The sequence below is a fragment of the Mirounga leonina genome, unplaced genomic scaffold, assembly GCF_011800145.1.
Source record: "Mirounga leonina isolate KUSES-001 unplaced genomic scaffold, KU_Mleo_1.0 Mir_178, whole genome shotgun sequence".
Lineage (NCBI taxonomy): Eukaryota > Metazoa > Chordata > Mammalia > Carnivora > Phocidae > Mirounga > Mirounga leonina.
The window spans coordinates 27235165-27250437 of record NW_023270464.1 but is presented as its reverse complement, the minus strand read 5'-3'; the positions used below and the strand labels follow the sequence as shown (position 1 = coordinate 27250437).

General features: G+C 57.8%; 2 protein-coding genes across 2 annotated transcripts in view; both read left to right on the top strand.

The window, feature by feature from the left end:
• Positions 1-9007, top strand: part of ARNT2 (aryl hydrocarbon receptor nuclear translocator 2) — a 122575-nt gene extending 113568 nt beyond the window's left edge. The window contains exons 18-19 of the mRNA XM_035024268.1: positions 7160-7296; positions 8798-9007. Of these exons, the coding sequence (XP_034880159.1) occupies positions 7160-7296; positions 8798-8896 (236 nt within the window). The 3' untranslated portion in view covers positions 8897-9007. The remainder of the gene's footprint in view (positions 1-7159; positions 7297-8797) is intronic.
• Positions 9008-9638: 631 nt separating this feature from the next.
• LOC118023125 lies at positions 9639-10890 on the top strand. The gene is made up of 2 exons (XM_035024269.1): positions 9639-10075; positions 10177-10890. Exons 1-2 carry the CDS (start codon positions 9661-9663, stop codon positions 10863-10865), a joined length of 1104 nt encoding a protein of 367 aa, XP_034880160.1. The 5' UTR covers positions 9639-9660; the 3' UTR covers positions 10866-10890.
• The last annotated feature ends 4383 nt before the right edge of the window (positions 10891-15273 follow it).

Sequence of the window (15273 nt, the reverse complement as noted above, 5' to 3'; positions counted from 1 at the left end):
GGCTCGGACACGGGGAGAGGGCAGGGGAGAGGCTCGGACATGGGGAGAGACAGGGCAGCTCCGTGTGTGCAGCTGTTCAGGTCTGCCCGCGGCCGAAGGGCCACCGTTCCTACGGCGTCAGAAGAGGCTCCGAGGAGAGCTGGCGCTCGTCCCAGTAAGTCCCAGTAAGGCCAAGGAGCATCTCATTGTCTCCACCGCAGGAAAGGTGGGCGGCCCCTCCCCTCCCCTGGCAGCCTGGGCCCTTCGGCTCCGTGTGTGTGTCTGGTTCCCAGCTGGCATCTGCGGGCCCTGACGTGTAAACGGGCCTGGGGCGCGGGAAGGACAAAGCCCGGGGCTGAGGCCTGAAGAGCGGGCTCACACAGGAGGCTCCAGGCTCAGCAGCCACGTCCCTGTGGCTCCGAGCCGTCCTGCACTCACGCGATCCTAAGGATAGGTGTGACCCCAGCTGATGCTTACCGGACGCTATCTGCTCGGCCCCGGGCACGTTGAATTCCTGTAATGCTCACGGCAGCCCTGGAGGGAGATGCCTAGTTTCTCCCGTGTCACAGATAAATAAACTGAGGCATGGTGAGGTCAGATAGGTCACAGAGCGCTCCCCTCCAGACTGTGCTTGCCCCTGTTTTCTGATGCACCGTTTGGGGAGCGTTGGAATTAGGTGGGGGTTGGGTGTACCAGCGGCGTATCCCTAATGATAGGGGCTGGACCCCGTTCCGTGAGTGCACAGAGACGGTAAACAGAGGCTTCATGTGGCCTCCCCATCAGTGCCTCCCCTGTAGACCTTGACCCAGGAGCGGGACTGCAGGAGGAAGCCGTGGCCCTGGGAGGGGGGGCAGGGAGCTGGGGAGGAGCTTGGGATGGGGGACGGTCTTGATGGGCATGGGCTCCCTGAGGACAGCTGTGGTCAGTGTGGCAGGAGGCCCCAGCAGAGGCGGGAACAGAGGTGTGGAGGGGCCCGGAGGGTAGGGTGGGCCGTGCGTGCGACGGGCGGCATGTGAAAAACAAATGGCCCCGGCTCCAGGGGGATCCAGGGAAATGGGGTCCGTGGAGATGGGCGTTGGGGGCAGGCTTTGGTCAGGGTCAGAGAGACGAGGGTGTGCAGGTGGTGCGTGAACGAGGACGGTGCTCCCGAGCGTGGTGGGAGGGGTGCAGGGAAGACAGCAGAGGAGAAGGGGTATGTGGGGAGGAGACAGAACAGCCCCGTTAACGGTCAGGCTCCCCAGTCATGAGTAAGAACAAGCCCGTGAGCTCGCCGGCGGCCCTAATGCATGCAGCGGACTCTCACCTTGGCCCTGTGTGGGACCTGAGTGCCCTCTGTGAGGGCGTGGCCACACGGCTGTGCCTGGGGGCCTGCTGGTCAGGCCTGGAGGGTGTGCAGGCCCCACAGCCCCTGCCCCCCACCTGCAGTACCCGGCTCAGCCAGCTGTCCCGGGCCGGATTCCAGAGCCCCGACCGCCCTGTCTCACGGGCTGGAGCTGGCAGGAGTCTGGGAGCGCTGGTGAGCTGAACGTCACCAAGTGGCGGCCCGGGTGGCCGACATCGAGGGGAAGAAGCTGTGCCTCAGTTTCCGCAGGGAATCCTCAGGATGTCTGGTGTATGGGGCTCCCTCCTTGAATGAGAAATCCGCCCCTTCTGTGAGCCACAGGCCCATTTTGCTCCCCCGGCTTCCGGGAGTCAGACCGAAGGACTCCTGCCTGTGGACGCATCCTGAGCTGCGTGACTGATGCATTTCCATTTCCAGTCTTGGTCCCGGTTTCAGCTCGCCATGGTCTTACCTCACTCGACGGGGAGCGTCCAGAAGCAGAACCGGAGCCCTTTACCGAGTGGCTACAGGTGTGGGCATTCGCTTCCTAACAAGCTGAGTGGGGAAGGTGCGGCAGTCGGGGTCCAGGCCGGACGCAGACACCCACTTGAGGTTGCAGCGGGGAACGCTCAAGACAATGGTTCTTAGCTAACGTGGTTGAAGGAGCGCCCTGAGGAAGACAGCGAACGTGCGCGGCAGCTTCCAGCTCAAGCTGAGCGGGAGACCCCACCCCACAAAGCCTGAGGTCAGACCTCCCTGGAGGTGTGTCTGCCGGGGGGACACATAGCTTCGGGGCTGGGGGCTGCAGCTGGTGTGTAGCTGGACCGGAGTCCACCGGGGCCGCCGCCGCGTGGAGAGCGCCGGCAGCTGGCTGGTTTGCAGGCTCGGGGTGACGGGGTGACGGAGAAGCTCCCCGAGGAGTGAGTGCGCTGGGCATCCTGCACACGGCCGGCCGCTGCGCTCTAGACAGAAAAAGCCCTGAACCAGGAGAGAAGCCCCTTTGTTGGCTGCGCCTGCTGGTCTCTCCGGTACCTTCTATGGGCAAACCCTGACCTTGCCCACGGGCAGAGGAGACATGTTTACAGTGTCCAGTTCCTACCCCACGAGGTGGGGCGAAGAAGGATGCATGTGGAGCCAAGAGGCAGTAAACCCAAAGCGCGTGGTGGGTCCGGAGACCCGAGGTCCCTGAACAGCTAGGTCTCCGTCTCTGCCACCACCGGGCGTCTGCTCACCGATGCGTCCATGTGCCTTGGGGAAATGCAGGGAGCCAGGCACGCAGGGTGCTCAGTGAAAGTGGCCCAGAGGGGCCGGGGCAGACCAGGCGTTTTTCCGCGGACTCGCCCTGGGTCTAAATGACGTCCCTGTCTGACCCGCGTGCTTCCAGACACAGCGACTGTGCAAGCAGGAGCAAGTGCGTTGCTTCCTGTGCAGCGTGCTCCCCAGTGTAGGAAGGGGCAGCTCGCACGGCCCCTTCCTGCCCGGCACGAGTCAGTGCAGGTCCGCTCAGATCACAGCAGGGAACACAGACGACTCTGAGCGTGAGCATCATTCACGAAGCTCAGGAAATGCATCCATCACATCACTGGCCTTCCTGCAAGGAGCCTCGTCCATCTGGACTCTTACTTCGGAGAGGAAGATTGAAAGAACGTGTCATTCCACAAGAGTCTGAAGACTTTTGCAATGAGAAGTGGGATGAAAAATTCGGGGCAGGGCAGGGCAGGCACAGTGGGGGAGGGGTTAGGGTTCTGTGACCTGGAATGTTTGCAGACATCATACCCCTGAACCCCCCAGTTCCTGCCCCCAAATCTCAGCCTTGTGCATTGTTGTGGTTTTTTTTTTAAGATTTTTTTATTTGACAGAGAGCATGAGCAGGGGGAGTGGCAGACAGAGAGAGAGGGAGAAGCAGGCTTCCTGCCGAGCAGGGAGCCCGACGTGGGGCTCGATCCCAGGACCCCGGGATCACGACCTGAGCCAAAGGCAGATGCTTAACCTTCTGAGCCACCCAGGCGCCCCTCAGCCTTGTGCATTCTTACCAGCAAGTTGAGGGAATTATAGACCTTTTCACCACTACCAGTTAATGATGAAAAATGAGGTCTTGGTCAGAAAGCATGGGAAACGTGTCCTGGGCGTGAACTACAGGAGCGTCCGCCCAGAGGCATTTTTAGAACAAGCTGCTCCTTTGGTGCTCTTTGCTGACTTTTCCATGAGGGTTTCTCAGCGTCGGCACTGTGGACATGTTGAGCCAAGTAATTCTCTGTCTTGGGAGCTACCTTGTTTGTGTGGGTATTCAGCTGCGTCCCTGGCCTCTCCCTCCCAGCACCCCTGCATTTATGACCATGAGAAATGTCTCTACACATGTCCCCTGCACAGCAGTCAGCCCTGGTTAGAACCACCGAGCTACTCCCAACCGCAGAGGACCTCTGCACAGCACTTCAAACAACCCTGCGATCCTCAGATGAAGCTCACGAGGAAAAAGGTCAGCAAGAGTGACCTTACAGCGTTGAGAGCCAATAAACTGTTTTAAAAGGAAGATGTCATCCCTTTACTCCTACAGCCTAGGAAACCACATGCTTTTCAAGATTCTGAAGTTTGGTCTGAAAGGCTACCCCTTTGGCCCCGGTGGTAGCGACCCCATACGGGCTCTACTTGGACCGCGGGGCTGGCGGGGGCCCCACGCCTTCGGCCGGGGCTATAGCAGCCTAGACTTCGCTCAGGAAGCCAGCAGAGCAAACGAAAAACAGAATGGCTGGAGCCCAGCTCGCTGTTCGTAGCCGTACATGCGGCTTCTGGAACAAGACACCAAGGATGTTGGTGACCCCTGGGGCTTTTTCCAGAAAGCGGCTTATGGCTGCATGGTGGGTGCAAGCCATGTGCCTCCCCTGCTCACCATCGGTCTGGTCAGGTGGTGTGGGCCAGTGGGGCCGAGGTCTGGGCTGGGAGCACCCAGCGCTGCGTCGTCCGGGAGATGCTGTGTTGTAGTTACTGCTCATCATCGAGTGTGGAGGTCATGCATGCAGCTCAGAGGCACGGGGTTTCCATAACGGGGGCTGGAAGAAGGGCCTCCCCCATGGTGGCCCCGCCGTGGAGGTGACGCAAGGCCTCAGCATACAGAGTGGGTCAGGGAAGCTTGCGTCCGATGGGGCTCTGAACACGGGCAGAACCCTCTGGGCACGGGGGAGTCTGCGGCTGGGGGCAGGCGGGTCACCCGGGAAAGGGTGAGGGGGGCAGGGGTGCAAAGCAGAAGTGGGATTATGCAGGCTCTAGGGGCCATGGCAGGCTGGACTGGTTTTAGGCAGTGGACGCTCTTTTAGGAAGGTTGTGGGGCAGCTATAGATTCAGGGAGACAGGTGCTGGCCCAGGATGGAGGGAAGCAGACAGGAGTGGAGATGTGGCGTCCGGGGCAGTGGACTGGACGTGAGCGTCTGCAACTGGGCTTTCCCCACCAGGGTGGTCTGGGGAGGGGAGATGCGGACTTCAGGCATGGGGAGCCCAGGGAGCCTCTCGGAGACTTAGCCGTGGCTCCCAGGCCCGGAGCCTAGAGAAGCAGGACTGTGCCCATCCAACAGCAGAGATGCAGATGTGTGGCCATCCGCCTCCTCCATCGGCTCCTCCCCGCCACCCCACGTTCCGGGACTCCGGCGCCGTGGGTCATGCACTCATCCCGCAGAGGCCTCCTCCTAGCTGGTTCCTTCCCTCTCTGTCCGCTCGGCCCTGGGCGGTGGTGTTCCTGAATGCACAGGTACGTGTGGCCACTCCGTGTGCCCGCGAACCCCCGCGGGTCCCTGCCACCCTCACAGTGGGGCACCCGAGCCCTGGCTTGCCCTCAGCCCGGTCACATTCGGACCCTTGTCCCCGGAACACGCCCTCCTCACCCCCACATCTTTGCACAGACCGATCCGGTGACTGCCTACGAGCCCTGCACCTGCTCAGCTGCTGACTGTCCCCCTGCTGGTGTCTCCTACCTCCCGTGACAGGCCCGGTGTCCCCCTGAGAGCTGGTGCTCTCGCCGCTCCCCCCATCACAGCGGCTCCCGCCCGTGTGGCGCTGCCTTACCCCCCACCCCCCCGTGCTGTGAGCTCCCCCGGGAGGAGCCGTCCCGCTTCCCGGCCTGGGTGCACACCTGCACCAAGCCTGGCTCGGGGCCGGAGCCCAGGACCCCAGTATATGACTCGGGGGGACGACTCGGCGAGGGCCATAGCCAGAAGGAAGAGTTGAGGGAATTCGTTTCTGATGGGCAAGACCCCAGCAAGGAGTCACTGTAGCAAGTGGGGGCTGCGGGGGGGCCTCCCGCGCGGTGGTCATCCCCCCCAGGTCCGTGATGACAGTCCCCATGGTCTGCCATGCCGTCGCCTTCCGCGATGGTGACCGGGCCTGTCCACGCTGCCCTGAGCAACAGGTGGGCCGGCTTGTGCTCGGTTTCCCTGGGTGCCTGAGGCGGCCTCCTCCCTGCCTCCACCAGCCCCACTGTGCAGACCAGGCCCGTCCTAGACGTGTGGACGCCCAGACCAGCCCACGGGCGCAGTGCTTTGAAAGAGCTCCCCTGGCCTCGGTGTCTCATGAGCATTAGGAAAAGGCATTTCAGATTTCCAGATGCGTTTTTCTTAAACAGCAGAGTCCCGTGTGCACAGTCGATTTTAATCCCTCTGATGGGGGCGCAGGGAATTATGTCCTTGTCTGATTTTATGGAACCTTTTCCCAGCTGTTACCACGTGGAGTTTGGAAAGCACAGGCGTGAGGCCTTCGGGAGAACATACGTGTTTTGTTACCACCTTTCCTGTCTCCGGCAGTATGTTAGATATGTGCGCGTGTGGGAGAGACAGATAGGGAGACGGGGACAGAGGGAGAGGCTGGGGTTCTCCCTGAACACTTAGCAGCCTCAGCTCCGTGAGCATGGCCATTGGGAAGAGCAAGATGGGGCCTGGTCTGCGCCCAGAGCCTGACAGAGCTCACTGCCTCCCAAATGCTGTTGAGTGGTTCGGAACAAGAAAGAACGTTCCCGAGCTTTCCTTGATGTGCCTCCAGGTAACTCATTCTCTTGGGTTGAATCTTTAAAATGTCTTAGACAAATTTCTGCTCATTTTTTCTACTTGGTTTCTCCGTTGTGTATTCTTTGTAAAGCGTAGGAGACAAGGTTGCGCTCCGTACGCATTAACGTGCTGATTCCTACGATGAGGCGCGTTCCTTCGTGTCTGAGCCGGGCCCCGCTGCCTCTGCTCTCAAGCCACCCGGTGCTGAGACACTCAGAGGCGAGAGGAGGGGCCGTGGCTCCGGGCGCCTGCGGGAGGACCTCGTGGGATGCCACGTGTGGCCTCACCAAGTTCCCCGAAACCCGGTGAGGTTGGCGGAGCTCAGGGCCCGCTGAGGTCAGCTCCTCTGGCAGAGTCAGGCTCCCGTAAAGAGCAGGCTCGGGACGAGGGGTCTGGAGTGGCAGGGAGGCTTTCCCTCCTCGGGCCCGCAAGCGTGCCGCAGGGGGGCTTGTGTCAGCCCGTGCTCTGGGCCCCCCACACACGCCCCCGCCGAAGCTCCACGTGCCGTCGCCCAGGGCCCCGCGGGCTCCGAGGCTTAAAGCCCCCGGCCCCCCGGCAGGTGCGCTGGGGAGAGCCGCCCTCCAGCGAGGGCCGGCGCCCTTGGCAGAGAGCCCCACTTCCGTCCCACCCGCCCAGCCACGTGGTGCAGAAGGGACTCGTAGCCTGTCGGCCCGTGAGAGCGCGCGGGGGGCCGCGGACACGGGTGCCCGGCCAGCTACAACGGAGCGTGCCGATGGGCAGAGTGGGGCACTCTGGGCTGCAGTGGCTCTTAGGTCTCCCGGAGCCACGACGGGGCTTTTAAAGGCGGTGTCCTGTACGTCGGATCTTTCAGCTGAAAGTGGCCAGAGTAGCGGGCAGTTCCCAGGGCGGCCGTCGGAAGTCTGGTCACAGTGGCAAAGCCAGCACCACGGCCCGCAGAGCGGTGAGCAGCACTCCCACCAGCAGTCCGGTCAGGCCGAAGTGTTCCAGGTAAATCGAGCCAGCACAGCCTTCTCGTAGGTACCGGCGCCTTCTCTCTGCTTCCTTTCCCCTCGCTCTCTGCTGCAGCCCCAGCTGTTCGTAGGGATCGGGTTCTGGCCCAGCCTGGGGAGCGGGGCCGGGAGCCGAGGCCTCAGCTGTCCTCCCTGCTTGAGGACACCTGCGCCCCCCACAGCTGTCCGTTGTTGGAGACCCTCCCGGCCATCCCTCGTGATGGGCAGCCTGACCTAGCTGTGCAACGGGAGGGGACCCCATGACAGTCCTGCAGGGCAGTGCTCGGGCCCCTCGGGGTTTCCCTGGCCCCACCTTCGGAAAGAAGTTTCCATTGGAAGAAGGTTCCAGAGGGAGGCATGAGCCTGTTGACTCCCCCTGAGCCAAGCGCTTGGCCGGTCCCACCAGGCCCGCGTGAGGGAGAAGGACCTCCCACAAGGGCCGAGGCACCCCCCCCCCCCCACTGCATCCCCGTCCCCATCATGCCCACAGCTCCAGGTCCGCCTTGCCAAGCAAGGATGGGTAGGAGGCACATGGAGGGAGGGTTGGAGGCCTCCCAGTTGGTAACCCCCACCTTCCCCAGGGAGCGTCCGCTCTCCTTGTCCCCAGCACCTTTCCCACCTGGCCAAGCAACATCTTCGCAGGCGAAGGTCTAGAACCAGATGTTCCTCTAGGTCTCCAGAGGGACAGTATTCTGACCTCCTTCCTCCATCCTTATGCCTCACAGCCGTGTGTAAGGCAGACTTCCCCAACCTGATTTTTCATGGTCACGAGGCTAAGAATTCTTGGTCAGATAAGCTTGTGAAACACTGGCTAAGCAAATTATTCAGTTTCTTGCCTGCAGGGCTTATCAGAACCTTATTATACTAATAAGCACTGAGGATTTTTAGGAGGTAGACAGACTATGCCATTTCCCAAACTCCCTTGTCCACAGAATTCTTTTCTCCCAGAGTATCTCATGGGCCAAGAATCTGACAGAACACACTTTGAGAAATTTGCCATTGAAATATTGCTCTTCCCATTTTCTGGATGGGCAGTCTGAGGCCCACAGAACCTGAAGGGCTTGCTAAAAGTGAAGCCTGACCACACAGGGATTTGGCCCTGCCCTCAGAATGCACACAGCCTTCCTTGTGCTCAACCTGGCACCGAGTTTCTATTGCATTTTGAGCATCGACCATTTGTCCCTTGCTTGGTGCCCGGCTAGATTCACCACACTGGTGGGGTTCTTGTCCACCCTGTGTCTTGGCTCAGCCTCACACAGCCAGAGCTTATGTCCTGAGGTTGTGTTGACCTGCTGGGATGCCACTTCCCCGGGGAGAGCAGCTTCCCCGCTCTGGACATTTGAGGACCCCTGAGATTGTCCCCCAGAGACAGACTGTCCCCGGGCTGCCTCCAAGGGGGATGAGCATGAGGGGGCGTGGCAGGCTGGGCTCCTGGGGCACGCGGGTGCCCAGGAGGATGAGCTGATGCCCCCACGGCTTTCTCTTCTGCCCCCCTGCAGGACATGCTGCCCATGCCCGGAGATCCGACCCAGGGGACCGGCAACTATAACATTGAAGACTTCGCGGACCTGGGCATGTTCCCGCCGTTTTCTGAGTAGTGGCAGGCAGATTGCGGCCGGCGCTGGGCAGTGCCCCCCACGCGGGCAGGACCCCCCCACGCCCTCCTTGCCCCGCCTGCCCCGCCACAGGACCCCCCAGCGGAAGGCCTCTAACCCCCATGCTCCCCCCAGCACAGCATTGCTCAGCCTGCAGCCGGGGCTTCCCGGCCACCCACCAGGAGCCCTGGTGGATACTGGGGAGCTGCTGTATTTATTGTACTCTTATCTGTGTATGCTTGGGAGGTGAGCCCATCGGGTCCTGGAGGTCTGGTTGTGAATAATCTCATAGCAGACATAAAACGTCCGGTCCCAGTCCCAAGTGCCCAGGCCTGCCCAGGACACGGGAATGGGTTTCTTCTTGCCTTTGACATCTGTGGATGGCTGGGGCTCGGGTGCTGGAAGGGAGGCGAGCAGGATGCACAGCCTTTGTTCTCCAAGCTGGGACCCAGAGGTGGACCCCGCTCCCCGTTCCCAGCTCACCCAAGTCTGTGTGTGCGTCCATCCGTCCGTCATGCTGTGGGATGTGTGTACTCTGTGCGGTGTGATGTGAATCCCTGTCCTGATGGGTGTGCTGTGCCCCGTACGTGTCGTGTGGCCAGAGTGAGCGTCCAGAATCCAGGGGCCCCCGCGTGCAGCCCCCACCCCCAGCGCAGCACCCCCTGGCTGGAGGGAGCTTGGCCCAGGGCCTGGGCGCCGGGCTGGGCGGAGCAGGCTGACGTTTCATAGTGTCGCCAGGAGTCGTGGCTGGGAACCTGCTTGCCTTCATGGGTCAGCTCCCGGGTCCAGGCGCCCCTCTGAGAGGAAGCAGCCCCCTCCTCTTCCAGGAGGCCCCCGAGGGAGCACTGGCCCTTCCTGGTTACGCGCAGGTGTCTCCCCCCTGGTTCCCAGCCAGCGCCTGCCAAGGGCACACCTTGAGGTCACAGAGCCCGAGGCCCTTCTGCAGAGGACTGGACGGGAAGGCAGGACGTCCGGGCCTCGGCGGCCACATTACGCTCAGCAGCTCTGGAGCCGGTTCAGGTGTGGTCCCGTGCGTGGAGACAGGAGTTCAGAAACATCTCCCAGCAGGCCGCCTGGCCTTCCTTCTGCAGCCACCGGGGGCAGAGTGCAGGTCTGTGAGGCAGAAGGCTGGGCTTCCCGTTCTGATTCTGGTATGCACTCACTGGGGCCTTGAATTCCTCAGATGGCCTCGAGACGGGAGGAAGAGCTGCCTTCCAGAAGCTTCTGCCTGGCTGAGCCCATGGTCCCTGGCTTGCTGTGTTTCCCTCTATTCAGTGGCCTCGCGGCCCCCGTGCCCCGTGCCCTGAGGCAGGCTCTCCGCCTCTCGTCTCTGTCTTTTCCTGACAGCCAGGCTTCCGTGTGGCCTCACCGTCCATGGGCTCGCTGCCTCCCATGTGGGAGGAACGCTACACTCGCGGCCCGGCAGGTGGAGGAGCCCGCCCCCAGGACAGCCCTGCATCTCTCCCGGGGTCCCTCAGGCAGACCTCCTCAGGCACCCGGCTCAGAAACAACCCGTGTCCCCCCCAGCCCCAGGATTTCGGAGGGCCAGCCGAGTGCGGAGGGTTCTGAGCTGCCTGAGGGCGGAGTGAGCCCAGCGGGCAGGAAGGAGCGGGGGGTGGGGTGGGGGGTTTCATGTTTGTTTCTTCCTTGTTTCCTGGAGAGAACCGGGGATTTCCTTAGATGTGTCCATCAGGTTGACGCTGTGACCCGGGGCTGCGCTGGACACCGAGGGGATGCGGACCAGGGGAACAAGCCTTGTAGCCACTCTGTCTGTTGGGGTGCAGACCACTCAGGGCTCGGTCCTGGAAGGCAGGGACCGTCGGTGACTGAGGCCGGGCGTGATGGGGAGTACCGTGACTCGGGCGGCCCGGCCCCCTTCCTTCCGGCTCTGTCCCAGGAGCCTCGACAGGGAGGCCCACGGCAGTCCGATCGGCCTGCAGGAGCGCTCTGTCCTCTCGACTCCCCATCCTAGTCCTTGGTTGTCATTCTTGGAGGCCATCCCGTGACCAGTAAGCAAACAGACAGGACCGGAAGGATCTCTGACCCAAGAGATGCACCCCCCACCCCGAGGAATCTTGCGCCAGACCGGAATAAGAGTCAAAACCCAGAGGGTCTCATCCCAGTTTGGAGGAGCGCGTCCTGTGCCAGGCCTGCGCAGCCAAGAGGGGACTGTGAGTGGACCCTCTGTTGGCCCGGCGTCCAGCCAGGCCCCGCCCAGACTCCTCTCCCAGCTCGGCCGGGACGCACTCCCTCACTCACACCCCCCTCCTTGGGCCCGGCAGGCCGGCCTTCCACAGAACAGGCCGGAGCCTTGGGGGAGGACACGAGGCAGCCACTTTGAGGCTCACACAGGACGTGGCTGGTGACGGTGGCTGTGGCCGAGGAGGTTCTAGAACATTCTGCCCACGTATCCCTCCCACGAGTTTTGTTTTTAGCTGTGGTTTCAGGGAGTGATCGAGCCATCGCAACCAGCCGCGTTCTCTTCCGCTTCCCGATACATTAAACCCACCCCCTTTGCTGTTTCGTGAATACCTTGTGGAGAACGGGAGCGTGCTGATAGTTGATAGAACTGCCGTCAGGGAGCTCGGACCTTCAGCCAGTAAGGAAACCGTATCTCCCCCCAGACCAGCCACACGTGACCGTGACCTCCCATCCACGTCTGCCAGCCTTAGCCAAGAGCTGGGACGGGCCCTGGGGAAATGAGTGCTGGCCTCAACCTTGTACATCAGCCCTTGGGAGCAGCTGAGCTCTGCGGGGACCGTGACCTCCACCCACCTGGGCCCACCTGTCGCCTAGCCAGACCAGTCAAAGCGCTAGTGAGTCACGAGTCAGGACACAAGTGGTCCTGGTCGTACCGGAAACTAGGGGTCTGGTCGTCACTTGCCAGGGGCCCATTCCCTCCTCCCTCCAGCCAGTCCTCGTGTGGAGTGTGGTAAGGGGGCCGCTCCCCCTTTCCCTCGACTGCAAGGGTCTGGGACAACCTGAGAGGCACCCGCCATGGTGCCGGCAGCCATTCATGGAGAGAGCTGCCTGGGTCTTGTGGCCAAAGCTGGTTTTGTGGTCCAGCAACCAGCCAAAGCCTGTGTGGGGGCACTGACCGGGAAGGGAGAGGCTGTGCCAGACGCGGGGCGACTGGCTCCCCGGGACAGCCTCGTTCTCCTTCGGAGGTGACAGGCTTCCGTGGACAATGTAAGCACCTCATCATTTCCCCTGTAGCCTTTCTTCGTATGGCCGTGAGCTGTGCTGTGGATAAATCATCATTTGTATTTCTTGAATGTTCTCTAGGACTAACAGTTATTGAGTTGGTTGTGTATATGTGTAACTAATGTAACTGCCTTTTAAAATTCCATTACAATAAAAATGACTTTGCTCTGAACGGTGAACAGCGCAGGCCAGCTTCGTGATTGAGTGGTTCAGGGAACCTTCTCTTGGACTTTGGGATGTATCTGGGATCACGCCTCTTCCTAAGGGCTGTGTTATATCTCTCACTGCCGGCCAAGAGCGGAGAGTCCCTGGGTGCTAAAGAGGGGCCCTTCTGGGGGTCTAGCTACATAGAAGAGGAAGGTGCTTGCCCTTGTCTATCAGGCAAAGCTCTCTAGAAGGCTCTCTGCGTGCTGTATTTGTGAATCATGACAAACCTGGGCTATGTGGTTATTAGTCCCAGTTTATAGATTATGAGACAGGACTCGAGAAGTTAAGTGACTTATTTAAGAACTGACAGGAAGGAACTGGCAGAACCAGGATTTGATCTCAAATCCTCACTCCAAACCCTTTATCTATTGTCTTCTTCAAACACTCTTTTTATTTCTTTTTTAAAATTCTCCCAAACATTAGTGTTTTAATATGCTCAAGCCTCTAGTAAATACTTACAAATTCTAACCATTCTCTGTTGAGAGATGACTATTTGGAGTCTAGCAAAATGGCAGGCTGAAATAATTTAAACACTTTTCCATCAAACATCTGGTGTCCCTTTTTTTTTTTTACAGCTTTATTGAGCTATTATTGATATAAAATAAACTGCATATATTTAAAACATACATTGGGGGGAAATTTTTGTGACCTTGAGTTAGGCATAGATTACTTAGATACTCCACCTAAAGCATGATCTATAAAGGAATAAAATTACAAATTGAACTTCATAAAAAAAATTCAAAACTTTGCTTTTCAAGGACGCTGTTAGCAGGATGAAAAGATCCACCGTCGACTGGGAGAAAACATTTGTGAGCCATGTATCTGGCAAAGGACTTGTATCCAAAATATGTAAAGAACGCTTACAACTCAATAAACAAGTTAGGACAAAAGAGGCAAAAAATCTGAACAGACACTTCACCAAAGAAGACACAAAGTGGGAAATAAACACATGAAAACATGGTTGGGATCGTCAGCCATCAGGGAAATGCACATTTTAATTCCACTAGCCATTAGAATGTTTCAACATTTAAACAGACTGATACAGCAAGTCTTGTCCAGCATGTGGAGCGCCTAGACACCCCCACAGTCCCTTTGCATAACAGTTAGGCAGCTTCTTAGAAAGTTAAGCACACATGCACCATAAGACCTAGTCTTTCCACATCTAGGTATTTATTTGCCCAGCGGAAATGAAAACGTGTTTCCCCACAAAGACTTCAGTGGGAATGTTGTAACCACCAAGAGCCAGAAACAATCTAAATGTCCATCAGAAGCTGAGTGGGCAAATCGTGGTATATCCACACAATGAACACTACTCAGCAATGGAAGGGAACAAAGACAAAATGTGGATACAAGAGATGATAAGATAGATCTCAAAAACATCATGCCGAGCAAAAGAAGCCAGGCACAAAGGCACCACATGATTCCATGTATACGAAATTCCAGGTAAGAACTAGCTAATCAGCAGGACAGGAAGCAGGTCCGTGGTTCTGGGGCTGGAGGGGAGGAGAACGGAAGAGGGGATGGGAAGGTTCTAGATTTGATGGGTGGTCACAAAAGTGTATACAAATGACAGAACTCATCAAACTCTTCACTGAAGATGGGTCCTTTAAGTTACAGTATGTATAAATTCTATCCAAATTAAGTTGATATAAAAACAATCGCAGGAGAGGTTTTTTGTGCGATTTGACAAGGTAATCCAAAATTTCCTATGGAACTAAAGAGAAATCATACCCAATACATTTAATTGAATGAGATATTTAAAGAAGAGAAGGAGGAAGAGGAAGAAAATGAGAAAAATGGAGCATTCAGCCTTCTAGACACGTGGAAGCTTTGTGATGAGAAGCATGGATCTAGAACACAGGGGAATACAGCAAAAAACCTAGGAAGACACACACGTTCGGAAGGGAGATTGTCCTTTGGGAGAGCCAGCATCACAAGTCACGGGGACCAGGTGGGCTACCAGTCAATGGTGGCAAATGGCAGGAAAAGAAGACATTTGATCCTTATCTTACCCAAGATACAAAATACAGTACACAAAAAATACACTCCACAGAGATGAAAATACCTGAATGTTAAAAAGTGATGTATGGGGACGCCTGGGTGGCTCAGTCGGTTGAGCGACTGCCTTCGGCTCAGGTCATGATCCTGGAGTCCCGGGATCGAGTCCCGCATCGGGCTCCCTGGGTGGCTCAGTTGGTTAAGCAACTGCCTTCGGCTCAGGTCAGGATCCTGGAGTCCCTGGATCGAGTCCCGCATCGGGCTCCCTGCTCGGCGGGGAGTCTGCTTCTCCCTCTGATCCTACCCCCTCTCGTGCGCTCTCTCTCTCACTCTCTCTCAAATAAATAAATAAAATCTTTAAAAAAAAAAAAAAGTGATGTATGTAAGGGGCACCTGGGTGGCTCAGTCGTTAAGCGTCTGCCTTCGGCTCAGGTCATGATCCCAGGGTCCTGGGGTCGAGCCCCGCATCGGGCTCCCTGCTCGGCGGGAAGCCTGCTTCTCCCTCTCCCACTCCCCCTGCTTGTGTTCCCTCTCTCGCTGTGTCTCTCTCTGTCAAATAAATAAATAAAAATCTTAAAAAAAAAAAAAGTGATGTATGTAAAACATTTAGAAAAAAAAAAACTAGGAAACTATATTTATGGAATCAAATCCAGGAAGGATTTCTCACACCAGGCGTGAAGACCACAAACCCTACAGTAAAATACTGATGTGTTTGAACTCACTGAAAAATACTCAGCTTAAAAATATGTAAAAAGACAATGGATAAGTTGGTAGGAAATATTTGCAATTTATATTGTATATGCCCAACAAAATGGTATTGGCACAGAGTATTCAAAACATATGAAGGATTCATTAAAACCAATGAGAAAAATACAACTTAACAGATACACGGCGAAAGCGTTAGAACTGTCCATTCATAAAATTCAAGTGGCATTAAACATATCAGGAGGGGCTGGACCTCCCTAGTAATT

Bases quoted from the DNA above. Each gene is read 5' to 3' on its own strand.
- LOC118023125 (XM_035024269.1), top strand. From the start codon at position 9,661: ATGGGTCAGCTCCCGGGTCCAGGCGCCCCTCTGAGAGGAAGCAGCCCC. The intron at 10,076-10,176 runs GATGGCCTCGAG...TCAGTGGCCTCG, and splicing joins CTGGGGCCTTGAATTCCTCA to CGGCCCCCGTGCCCCGTGCC.